This window comes from Diabrotica undecimpunctata, chromosome 2, assembly GCF_040954645.1.
Source record: "Diabrotica undecimpunctata isolate CICGRU chromosome 2, icDiaUnde3, whole genome shotgun sequence".
Taxonomy (NCBI): domain Eukaryota; kingdom Metazoa; phylum Arthropoda; class Insecta; order Coleoptera; family Chrysomelidae; genus Diabrotica; species Diabrotica undecimpunctata.
In genome coordinates, this window is record NC_092804.1 from 173,731,565 (window position 1) to 173,745,177 (window position 13,613).

Genomic DNA, 13,613 nt, shown 5'->3' on the forward strand with positions numbered 1-13,613 from the left:
AAATAGATGGAAAATTATGAGGGAGATCTATGTCCAGCAGTGGATAAGCGAAGATTGAATGATGATGATTTTATTGTTGCCCAAGTAATGACGGTATTTAGTATGAGTTTTGTTTTTAAAGACCTTATTGCCTTTAAATGGGGGAGAATGTTTAAATTCAAATATGGTTGTGTAAATTAATCCATACATTTGTCATCCCTCTATCCCTACGATTCCTATAGCATCGATCGGACAACGGATCTCGCGATCAATGCTGTAGGTATTGACTGACATAAACAACCAATTGATTATTAGTTTGTTTGTTCATCATAGTAACCATTGTACACTGCTTGCACTTTTTCTTTCTTTCAACTTTTTGCCTTATAGTGACTGAAAGCATATAGTGGTACTTAGGAACCTAACCTAACCTAGGAATCTGCGCATGCGCCCACTGTTTGACTGAGTTTCTCTTGTTGATATGTGATAAATTTGACTGTATCTGTTATCCCGTGATCTCCACATTACCTTGTGCATTTTAAGGCGTTAGAATGACCTTTACCTTATCATCTTTGGTTTTGTTGCAAGGTTACATACTCTTTGGGCATTCTCATTCGTGTTTTAGAGTTTTGTTTGTTTTCGCGCATATATCAATGCGACCCATCAATACAAGAATCTTTTCTATCGTCTCATTTTTGTCGAGAATTATTTTTTTACTATTTATATATTTAAATATAAGTACTTTTGTATAAGTTTTTATCGAGATCAGTTTTGACCTTTTTGATTTTTCTACTCTACTCCAAACATATTCACCCGTGAAAATGTTTGTTCCTCTGTGTTTTCTTCTCTTTCTGCAACGCTCATCGCGGATTTGAAATGCAGTATTCCCTAAATCCCTTTTTTTTGTACATACTCCGTGTATATTCCAGCATTCAATGTTTGTTATCCATCGAGATTTCTAGACTATTTTATGGAATTTTTAACATTCCCTTTTTATGTAGGACAAGGAACTGCAATCATTCTCCTTCGTCCGACCTTGGGACTTGCTGTGATACACTTAGGTACTTAGGAAGAGGATACAGGTGTTGATACAGAATAAAACTAATAAACACGCTTTCGAAATAATTTATTTATAAATAACCTAAATTAAAATAAGTTAGTTTATACGTTTTTTGGGTTAACAACATTCACATCGATTATTTTATGCTTCAATAAAGTATAATAAACTGAACACCTCGGTAAATAAACCAACAATAATTATAAAGAGAGAAAAAGGAACGACAATATAGTATAAAGGAATCTAAAAAGTTCAACAACAAACAATAGGTGATATCTATGTGACGATTCTTTAGTCTTTATCAAAGAGTACAACAACAAAGTATAAAATTTACTGGCATATTTTTAAAGTAAGTATTTATATTTATCAGAAGAAACCATTCGACTGCGTTAACGTTTCTTTGGAAGCGGTTAAAAAGCCTCCAGCTGTGCCGTAATTTTTTTTTGTTCGATATACGTGAATGTTTACGTAGAAAACATTAAAAACACTAGTTTTATACGTAAATGGGTTATACCTTTTAAAAATATGTGCACAAGTATTCATTGTAAGTAATGACCCGGATTTCGGTGTAAAATATTGACGAAATACTGCAAAAACATAGACAATGTACGTTTGGACAATACCAAAAATATTGACTGAAACGCACAAAATCAAATAGGTCATCGGTGGGTTCACTTATAGATGTTTACTTCTCTTTTACTGGAATTTCCAAAAGCGTTACTACGAAACTGACTACAATTGGTACGTAAATTGGTTACAGCTTTTAAAAATATGCACAGAAGTGTTCATTATGAGACATGACCCCAAAAATGTTGACTGGGACACACAAAATCAATATTTAATAAGTTTCTTCAGTTAAAGTTGGTTATTTCTCTTTTAAAATTGCGTGTAATATTGTTATACCTTTCTTCTTCTTTTAATATCGTGCCCAGATTTAAGCATTGGTAGCCTCCATGACAATTTACCAATATGTTTCTCGGTTTTATTAGGTATGTAACAATTTATCTGCTGATAGGCCAGTCCATTGAAGTGAAACATCACTCAAAAGTGTACTCGTAAACACTTTCAACACGGAGAATCATGTGTAGTATTTTGTGACAGGGAGAAATGTTGCGTAAAGGTTTTTCCTCATAATAATACAACAACAACATATTGTGAAACTTAAGAGAAAGTGAGAGTATATGGCTGCTCTATACTAAGTAAAGACATCGTGGCACAATAGGAAAAAAGCATTCCTTTCTGATTATACTCTAGGTATTCTACTTTTGCGTTTCCACTGCTTCTCGAACTTTTCTAGAATAGAAGTATGGATTTTTGGTGAAAATGTCTTCTTCTTCCTTCTTATATGTAGGCTTTAAAGCCTGTTTCTTCTTCAATATTAGCCTCCTAAATTGTTTAAATTATCGCACCATCTTTTTCTTGGTCTGCAAATACGTCTTTGTCCATTTGGTGACTTATCTCGTGCTATTCGTACTATCCTATTTTCTGCCATTCTACTAATGTGTTAGTTTCACTCCTGTTTCCGTTTTGTCATCCATCCATTTATGTCTTGTATGTATTGCATGGTCTTCTTACGTTTTCGCTTCTCTCCCTATCCAGCAGACTTTTCCCTGATATTCGTCGGAGTATTTTCATCTCTGTTGTTTCTAGTAGTCGTCTTGTTTTAGATGTGGCAGGTCTTGTCTCCACCGTGTATGTTAATATAGGTCTAATTGCTGCTTTATAGATTCTTGTTCTTGGGTCTTATCTTAGGTGTTTGGTCTTCCAGATTGTGTTATTAAGAGATCCCGGCGCTTTACTTGCTTTTAAGCTTTGTTGTCATACTTCTTCAACATCTCCGTAACTAGTTATATCCATTCCCAGATATCTAAACCTTGCTTCTTGTTTTATTATTTTCCCATCAATGTCGATTTTACATCGTAGTGGGTATTTAGATGTTGTCATACATTTGGTTTTTTCTAGAATCACTGTGGAACGACTCTACAAGAGAAATGTACCAAAGAAGGCTAGCAGAGAAGATGCAGCTGAAAAAAATAGACCACATCGAAGATATAAACGCGAGGTAGGAGAAAATTAAAAACAACATTGAAGAAGCTGCAACAGAAGCTCTAGAAAAACACAAAGTCATACTGAATAAAAGAAACAACAACAATACACCATGGTTCAGTAAATAAATAAAAGAGAAATGTAAAGAGAAACGAGACGCCTCCACGAAGTACAAAACTCCAGAATCCCGAGCCACCTATAGAAGAATACGAAATGAAACAAAGCACGGAGGAGAAAGTATAATCCTAGACATGACAAAACTTATATAATAGTCGCCCGTTTTATACCGCTTTGCGGCTTTGGGAGTATAGCAGGGTAGTCTGCTATATCTAGGGCCTACGGTATACAAGGAAGGTAACATGGCCAGTGCTACGCTTCAACCGACTATTATTACCCCTGGTTTTACCCAAGGTACTCATTTTATTCAGGCTGAGTCGACCTGGGGCCTATAGACATTTTTAAAAATGTCTAGTTGTTCTTGCCGGCGGTAGGATTCGAACTCCGGACCACCGGCATGCGAGGCAAGCATCCTATCGCTTGCGCTACGCAGGCCCGACAAAACTTATACAAATACTAATATTATACTGCAAGTTAAGAGACGCATGGAGAAACAGCGTAATGATACTAATGTTCAAGAAAGGAGATAAAGAAGACCCCAACAATTATAGAGGTATAAATCTACTGAACATTGCACTTAATCTTACCACGAAAGTCCTAACCAACAAAATCAATAAACTAACAACTTTATCAGATGAACAAGGTGAAAATGTGTTTTAATGAAATGCCCGGTGTGTGAGGAATATTCTGTCACTTCGCAATAGGAGAAAACTTCATTTCATTTTTTTTACCGATCTATATGTAACCACTGGACAAAGCTTGGAATATACACCGTAAAATGCGGGAGGGAGTGATTTATATGGTGGAAAGTGGTCTTGATGCTTTCTTTGAAGATTTTGCTTATTGTGTATATGACAAAGCGAATGCGGAAGAAAAGCAACATATACAGGACTACTAAGACTTGAATTCAAGGCAGATGGATGCGTAGAAGGCTTTAGATTGTCGACTGGTAAGTTTTGGACTAAGGAATTAGGATAACTGTTTTAGATAAGGTGTTCAAGATGAGAAGATTCATCTTTCAGGTTTCGGGTGCAAACAAAACGCTCGATTCATTAATTCAAAAATAAGTGATAATTAAGAAAGCCATCTTTTTTTTAATAGTACTTACTTTAAAAATATGCCCCATAGAATAAAACGAATTTAAAGTACGTATAAGATTTTTATAAATATTAATATTTGTTTTAAAATAAAATCGAACAAGAATAGAAAAAAATTAAAAGGCATACCTAGTTAATAAAAGGTATTGTAAAATGTACAGTAAGTGATCAAAGTATTCATTAAATGAAGTATTTCTTCAATAAAATTGTTTGATTTGCCTCGCTGTTTACAAAATGTTTGATGATAACTGAGCAAGAAGTGATCTTATATCCCGTCTTAAAATAATCTTAGATATATATTAAATTAAAGATCTTTGTAAATTGTATAAAATTAGTTATTTTGTAAAATAAATAAATATAAACATATTTCATTTACTAGTGAATCCCAAGGGGGATTTCTTAGAGATGAGATCATTTTGACAATACTGTCTTACTTATACACAGGGTGGTTCGAAAATAGTTATTATTTTACCTTCAGTTTCTACAACAAATATTTCTTTTACTTAATAACCTGAGAGTAAATCTTTATACATATATATATATATATATATATATATATATATATATATATATATATATATATATATATATATATATATTACGTTTAATCGACATACACAAAGTATGCTGCCGAAAATTTCCAGTTTCGTATAAAATTTTAATTGTTTATATCCATAAAACAAACATTACCAAAAGCGAAACGTAAAATACAACAGGAAAACGGGGCATCGGAACAAAGAAATACTCATGGCTTAAAAACATAAGGGATTGGACAAACCTCGATGCCCATGCACTCTTTAGAGCCACACAAGACCGAGAGGAGTATGTCAGAATTGTCGCCAACATCCACTAATTTGATAGGGCACCATAAGCAGATACTGGTTTCCACATTATCAGTTACTTGAACAAAATTCAATATTGTGGCACGTTGGCGCGGGAAAATGTTATCTTAAGCCACGCTCCTGTAAATATGGCGGATGCATTGTCACTGTAAATTGGTCCAATCGCCAGACAAGCCACGCCTCAATTTCAACAAACTATAGGTTAAACCGCCATGTGACATCTTCATTGGTTAATGTGAAAACAACTAAAACGTGTTATTAAACGGTACGATGTCCATTGAGACACTTGTGTTGTCAATTTTTTTAAGTTGAAAAAGTACACTATGACTGAATTATTTTTATAAATTTTACTCCCTGTATATATGTACGTATTAATATTTTTGAAGGTAAAATAACAGCTCTTCTTTATGAACGACGCTGTAAATATCGGAGATTTCTTAGATAACTTGATTAAAACAGTTTTAACGTTAACTCTACATTGAAAAACAGTTATTAATATTAAACTTCGGGTTTTTGTAACATTGTCAGACTCTTTGATGATCAACAGACGTTTTAGTAACAGTTTTCACACAGAAAAACACCCAATACAGCTTTGGTAACCATTTGGGACGTTTCAACAAAAACTACACTTCGACGCTTGTCCGATATGCACGTGAACAGTGCATATGTCCTTGAGTTCGCTACAAACACTGTCAAGGACATTTTTGTTTGATTCTGGAAAAGGTTTGAGTGGTTCATTTTGATTTATGTCACCGTCACTTTTGATACAGCTGACTGGTCTACTTCTGGTCTGCAGTAAATTCGGGTTTGTTAAGATTCTGTCTTTGGTCAATGAGCTACAAGACTGCGCCTTGTATAAGCCGTTTCTTCTGAAGAGACCGGCTAACGGGATGCAAATTTTCTTTTGCACGTGAAAATACTTTCCCAGCATCCTTATTTTTCTTATTCCACATTTTTCTAACTTATTGCACTCAATATCTCTATCTAAGTTTCTACCAACAGAATCTCTTCGTGACATTCGCAGTTTCTCATCGTAGTTTTTTGTTTTCTCTGGCGGCTTTTTAGACGATCGGCTTAAGCCGTTAAATATCTTTGCGCCTACGCTTTTTACCTTGGGCGTCAATGATCCCGGCATGCTCAGCAAGGTTGTCGATACAACCAACGTTTGAGTGTTGTCCTCCTGTACTTCTGTAATTCTATTTAGGGACTGGCTTTCTCGCAATCTTGTTTTATTACCCTTCTTTCGGCAAATTCTAAAACAGAAATATTAAAACATGAATTATCTACGTCACAAATTAATTGCTATTTTTTTTTCGCACATCCACCGAGATGTCCACAAGAATTGGTGAAAAAGTCTAAACTTAAAAAGGGTCCGCGGATACGAAAAAGCTATAACAATGAAGAAAAAGCGCCAAAAGACCAAAAATAAAGTATCAAAAACTTAAGAAAACAAGAAAAGCATCTAAAAATCACAAAAAAGCGTCAGAAGAATTGAAAAACGTTAAAACCGTTGAAAAACGTCAAAAGCGTTGAAAACCGCGTCAAAAGCATTGAAAACCGGGTCAAAAGCGTTAAAAGGGCGACTAGAAATTACTAAAGAGTCTCCAAATATTCGCAAAAACGTCGAAAAAGGGTTAAATGTGAACAAAAAGCATCAAAAGGGTCCAGAATATTTTTAAAGCGAAAAAAAAAAATGAGCCAAAAATGGACAAAATGGATAAAGATGGGCCAAAAATTTAAAAAAAAAAAAAACGTTTAAATAGTAAAAAACTACTAAAACACCACAATGGATAAAAAAAAAGAGTACAAGGATACGATAAATCGTCAAAAAGTATCTAAAAACTTCCAAAAGTTAAAAAAACTGCGAGGGGTGTAAAAAAATGACAAAGCATAAAAACCGCCAATAATGACAGCATAAAAAGTGATAATAAAGTATTAAAAATGTAAGAAAAAAAGAAAAGCGCCTACAAATTACAACAAGTGTCAAAAGCATTGAAAAACGTTAAAACCGTTGAAAAAAGGTCAAAAGCGTTATTAAAACCCCATTAGTCAAAAGCGTTGAAAACGCGTCATAAGCGTTGAAAAAGCGTGGAGAGCGTCTAAAAGTTACTAGAACGTCTAAAAGTCACCAAGATTCAAAAAAACCATATCAAAAACAAAACTAATGAGGAAAATCGTAATCAGTGATGACAAAATGCCAGAATTGGCGATAAAGCGTCGATTACGCGTTAAAAAAACGTTAACAATATCCAAAATGTGTCAACAGGCATCACAATACTTCAAAAATAAAGAAAAGACGAGTAAAAGCAACGAAAACGCGTCAAAAGTGAAGATAAAGCGGCTAAAAAAATAACATCAAAGGCACAGAAATGGTTTCAAAGGCACAGAAATTGCTTCAAAGGCACAGAAATGGCGTCAAAAACACTGAAGAGCATCACAAGCGTCCAAAGTGCCTAAAAAGTCTCAAAAGCGAAAAGGCCACTGAAGGACGTCAAAAGTGGCTGAAAAATTGTCAAAACAACTGTCAGAACAACTGTCAAAAAACCATCAAAAGCGTTACCAGTGATAAAAAAAAGTAAAAAACTCCAAAGTTGCAGATGAAGGTATAAAAAAGCGCCAAAAATGACAAAAATCGTTAAAATAGATCTAAAGAATGTGTCTCAAGTGTCGAACAACCACCAAAATCATGACAGGCAATGAGAGTATAAAAGCTTAACCTAAAGCATCGAAAAAGCGTCAAGAGTGTCGAGTAAGCGATGAAAAAGTGTCGAGTGACAAAAATACGGGAAAAGTAACGATTAAAACTGAAAAATGTCAAAAACACTGCAAAGAACCGTCAAAAATTACGAAAATGTGTGAAAATGAAAAAAACCAAAAAACTTCAAGAACACAAAAATAGGATTTCAACCTTGTTGAAGAAGCGTCAAATGCTTCCAAAGTATCTAAAAAGCATAAACAATACAACGAAAACGGCTTATAATTGAAGAAAAAGCGATTTTCGTCACTTATGACAAAAAAATTCAAAAAGCGAAAGCATCGAAAAGCGTTATTTATGTCGATTTAATCGAAAAGTGTATATTTTATTAACTAACTATTACCTGTGATTACGTTCAAAAGTAGAATTTGCGTGGTTCCTTTCGTTTTTGTCATTACAAGTTCCGTGTTTCTCTTTTTGGTCTGTCGTTTCAGTGTTATTTGAACTTGATTCGAAACTGACACTGTTATTAGTCAAATTCGTAAATCCGCTTGGTCCAGCTCCAGTACCAGGTTCCTATAAAAAAATCCATATATGTAAAGAAAGATATTTACTTAAAACCCTTTATAGGCCAGCGTCCTATTTATAGATCGCTGAAAGTTTGAATTTTTTTCAACCATTAAAATTGGTTTCAATTTAAAGAAAAATCTTAGGCTGTAGTAAACTAAATTTTTGTGGAATTAGGTATATTTCCAATATCTGTTTAATTAAAAAGTTATAAATATAAAAAATTTACACATTTAATAATAAAAGTTTCACATCGGCCCTTTTTTATAATGTTTATTAAAAACTATATTTATGAATAATTCTCGGAAATATAAATTGTTGATTCGTCAGTATAAGTTTTATTTTACTGATCTATAAATAGGACACTGATACTTATTATAGGATTATCCAAATGTGCAGTAATTCAGTATTCAGCTGAATGCGAATCTGTGCACAAGTCGTATTTTTGTTTTAATTTTACATTTGTTTATTATGGTTTTTATAAAAAGAGTTTACCATATTTAGGAGAAATTATTCCGTAATAACTAAAATTTAAACAAATATTATTTTAGGCAATAAATATAAAAATAAGGTAAATCAAATGATTGTAAAATAATATGGGCATAACTCATTGAAGCTATTTTTACGTGGAAAGCTTATTAGACTCGGCTTTTTTGGGATTTTTGTGGAAGTAGCGGATACTGTTATAATTTTGACTTTTATAATGACAAAACAAAATATTTGATTAGAATCAAGAGTAGTACTTGATATGTTAGATTGCATTTCTGACCTGCAAACCACTGGGTATTTTTTTAAAATTTATTAACCAGCAAATATTTATTATATCATTTACAAAATTGTGAATATGGAGTGGATTAGCAAGTGTCCTATACAAGATACAAAAACTCTGGGTAAAGAAGCTCATGGATATTCAGAAGCTGGATCATATGATTTTCGATTTGTTGTAAATGGAGAAATACTATTTGTAGAATGGAACGGTAATAACTGTTGACTATCGCATTTAATTTTGATAATATAAAACCTCCCGCACAAGTTAGTAGATGGAATCACAAGCTCAAAGGAAAACGTTTATTTCTTTTAACCACAAGTATATAATATATTCATAGGAGGCATGGATCAACGCTACTTTGTTGGAAAATATACCATTCAAATCAGAGCTAAGAAGTGGTTTGGATAATATTCACACGGCTGATCGATGTGGCATTAGTAAATTCATGATTTCTCTAAAAAATGTAACAGTTCCCAACCTAAACTTGACTCTCGTACAAGAAATATAGTAGAAAGATCGAGAAAATCAACATCTAAAGTATTTACGGAGATAAAATTCGATGGGAAAGAACACTTCATGGAAAAACGTGAAGAGCAGAGACGACTTCCAAGAGAAAATTGTAAAGACAAACCACTAACATATTGTGGAAATATACTACAACATTGTTTAAAAATTGTTTTATACAATACAACTAAAACTTATTTTTTTAAACGCAAATAAAAATGTTACTTTCTATAAATGTTTTTAACTCATTCATACATACTTTCAATTATGGCAACACTAACGCGCAGTGATCTATTTATAGAACAGGTTAAAATTCAGAAATGCAAATATATAAAACAATTTCAGGAATATTTCCATATTAAAAACAATATTACTGATAATTATGTATGGGTACAATTTTGAAAATTGAAAAAAAAATAATTTGAGCGGTAATTGGTTAAAGCAAAATGCTGCGAATAAAAAAAGAACCTTTTCTATATTTAAACAAAAATATTGTAAGAGTTTATTCGCTTCAGGTGAAATAGTTCCTGTTTCTTTAAAGCAGTTATCACCTATCATTTGTATCAAATAGATCTAAGAACTCAAAACACTTCGAAAGTCTTATGATATCATTAAAATTATTATATTTACAAAAAACTAAATCTCCTTGGGTAACATAGAAGATGATTAGTCCGGAACATACAACTCCAGCAAGTACCACCTGCAATGTTGAGATAAAGAACGATCTGTCACGATAATTTACTGTCAAAGGGAGTCTCCGATTCACAGCAGTAGCTCGAAAATGTGGATTATGTTGCTCGGAAATCTGGAACGCCAAGCACAGGATCAAGACGATAGTGCAGAAGACCCAGAAAATGCGCCAGAAGATGGGTATATTATTTACTGATATATTATGTGTAGTATAAAATGTCCTAAACACTTAAAATATATTAAAACAACTAAAAAACTTAATTTAAATACGGAAAAATTGATGAACCTTTTTTAATATCGTATTAAGGCAATAAACAATAACTGATGTTCTGTTATAAAATAGGATCTTACCTGTGAATCACTACTGTCATCGTGGCTGTCTCTTCTTGTCTCTATAGATTTCGAAGGTGTGTTGAGTTTTTGAGCACGTTTCTTGCGCTTTTCACTGTCGTCATCACTCGCATCCGACGAACTGCAAGACGCTGTTCGACTTTTATGAAACTTAGCTCTTCTTCTCTCGTATGATGAGGGATTGCACGTGACGATTGTATGACGTGAAGCATTTTTCTCTGAAAATGTAAAAAACCACTAAATAACACGACTTCGATAAGATTTTGTTGGATGTAAAAGCTGTAAACTCGAAATTCCAATAGGATTATCGATGACTCATTTTCTAGTGTCCTAAATTGTAGTTCCTGACTAAAAACATTTTAATGATAACCGAATAGTGATACTCACCAACTTCTGGTATCACCGCTCCAGAGCAGACATCAGCACCCTTGCACTCCTCTCCGGATGCAAATATAGATATCACTGGGGGTTGGGCGATAGTTTTGAGTGTCCCCAACGGCAACTTGTTATCTGATCTTTGGCTTTTGTTACACGTCGTCGACGACTTTTTGGCACTGGCAGGGTACTTCAGCTCAATAGGTTTCCTCTTTTCGGATTCCGCTAAACGTTCTTGCAACGTCAAATTCAGACGGCCTTCGGAACGGGAGCCTCGGCGATTGAGGGTAGGGGCCAAGTCTTCGCGACCGGCGCACGAAGAGATGTCCTCTTCTTCTTCGTCTTCTTGGACTATACTGCATTTTCGAGATCGCTGAAATCAAAAATAAGTAAATTGATGTTTTTAAATGTCGACATAACCAATTAATAAATATTTTATGATCGTTTCATGTAGGTATATAAACATACCTAATTTTCAAATTGCATTTGCATTTGAACATGCAAAATATTTTAAATATTTTTTATTTAAAATAGACAGTTGGCTACAATTTTGAAACGATTTGCCAACACCGCAAATATGTATATATTTAAAGACAAAAGTGTCGGTTTAAGTGACCGAAAACATATACCTGCAACCATCGGTAGTGATGGGTGCAGGTAAGAAACGAAGTCAAAATTTTGACCAAAAAACAAAGATTAGTAGATTTTGAAAAATACATATTGTTCAGTTGTTGTTCAATGCCGGTGTATAATATAAATGCGTTTTCTGATATATTTAGATTTATTAGCATATTGGCCTTCTTGATCGGAACTAAACCTCACTTCGATAGTTTACCCTTGTATGGACAATTCTTATTTATAATTGAACGGTATTTTTAGAATTATTGGGCTTTTAATTTTAAAAAATGCTTTGAGGTTGGCTGCGTACGGCTATCATTGTGAAATGAGATTGGGAAACAACAGAAAACTAATCTCCTTCCATCCTATAGGTCACTGAATTAAGAAGTATTCATTAGAGTATTTTCGACCACATCAAAGTACTCTCCAAGAAGTTGGTTGCTGACAGTATTTATCAAAGTTAAGGAAAGGAGTGAAAATTAGGATTTGGGACACTGCCGAGAATGTGTCCTGCAAAATGGTAAAGCATTTTGAACACGTTTTGAGAGTCAATATTAGGACCCTGAATCTTTATCAAGACGTATCCGTTGCTTAAGGGATTGATCCGGTTAAAAATAGGATCAATACTAGCCAGTTTTTGGATTAGAGTCGAAGAATAGTGGTTAACTCATCTGAAAATTTTACGAATAATTCTTTTCTCTATTAATAGGAACCTGTTCCTCTGTTTACGTTTATGTAGCGTGTATAGAGGAGCTTGGTATTCGATCATCGGTCTTATAAAAGTGTGTAGAAGAGTTTTGGAGTTGTAGCACCAAATTTTTCGCTTACAGCCCCGGGTAGTCTGGCTTGTCTTCTAACCCTGCCAAGGGTGTTTGTAATAGTAGTCTCCCAGTTGAGAGTCTTGTCAATTGGACTCCCAAATCGGGTACGAAGATTGAGACGCGAGCCTTTCTCATAAAGTGTTAGAGGGTACCGTTAGGGATACTTTAACAGAGGCTTCTGAACATTCTAGCCTGGGTTCTTTTGTAATTGAGTTCTTCTTCTTCTTCTTCAGATGCAAATCCACTAATGGATGTTAGCGATCACATTTTCCATTAATTCTCTATTTCTTGCAATATGTATCAAAGATTGTATGTCGTTAATCCCTGTCCATTGCCTTATGTTGCGGAGCCAGGACATTTTCTTGCTTCCCATTCCTCTCTTGCCTTCAATTTTACCCTCGATTATAAGTTGGATGAACTGGTATTTTTCATTTCGCATGATGTGACCTATATACGCCGTTTTCCTTTTCTTGATGGTTTCGAAAAGTTGGCGTTCTTGGTTTATTCTTTTAAGGACATCTATATTTGTGATTTTTGTTGTCTGTCTGTCTGTCTGTCTGTCTGTCTAATTGAGCACAAGTTTCCAGAGGTAGGACACTCGTACTTAGACTCGGATAGAGCATTTGGACGTATTGAGAAACGACTAAAGAAACATCAAAACATTTACATCCCTGATGAATATCGTGATGTGATTGTTTCTTGAACCAAGAAAAATATGGTGATAGACATGCAACATCACTTTAGAGACACGGAAAATATTATGAAAACCATGAAACTAATGAATAGAAAAAAAGATCTTAATGAAAAGGTTAATTTCAAAACTGGAATCAAGTGGATTCGCGTAGATATCTTCGGATCATACCTTTTCAAGAAGTCTTACGATTACTACACACCTTTCAAAATGGTATATATCCTCAAGCAGAAAAATTTCCCATCCCTTCTACCTGAAGAATTCAACATTCCAAGACATATCCAAAATACTGGATCCTTAAGCAAAGAAAAGGTAGACAATCTAAAAGATCAGCTTTGCTTCATTCCAGAAAGGGATAAGTGGTATTATGAAGCCATCATAGAGCAACAAAAATTTT

General features: G+C 34.0%; 1 protein-coding gene and 1 long non-coding RNA gene across 2 annotated transcripts in view; both read right to left on the reverse strand.

Annotated features, from left to right (window-relative positions):
• Nucleotides 1-1,085: 1,085 nt before the first annotated feature.
• Nucleotides 1,086-13,613, reverse strand: part of LOC140435248 (uncharacterized) — a 202,833-nt gene continuing 190,305 nt past the window's right edge. Inside the window, exon 2 of the long non-coding RNA XR_011950126.1 lies at nucleotides 1,086-3,324. This is a non-coding gene — a long non-coding RNA (uncharacterized lncRNA). The remainder of the gene's footprint in view (nucleotides 3,325-13,613) is intronic.
• The window catches only part of Snrk (SNF related kinase), a 64,631-nt gene continuing 52,103 nt past the window's right edge, over nucleotides 1,086-13,613 (reverse strand). The window contains exons 8-11 of the mRNA XM_072524049.1: nucleotides 11,099-11,459; nucleotides 10,712-10,929; nucleotides 8,234-8,406; nucleotides 1,086-6,388 (exon numbers count right to left, since the gene is read on the reverse strand). Coding sequence (XP_072380150.1) covers nucleotides 5,749-6,388; nucleotides 8,234-8,406; nucleotides 10,712-10,929; nucleotides 11,099-11,459 — 1,392 coding nt within the window. The 3' untranslated portion in view covers nucleotides 1,086-5,748. The remainder of the gene's footprint in view (nucleotides 6,389-8,233; nucleotides 8,407-10,711; nucleotides 10,930-11,098; nucleotides 11,460-13,613) is intronic.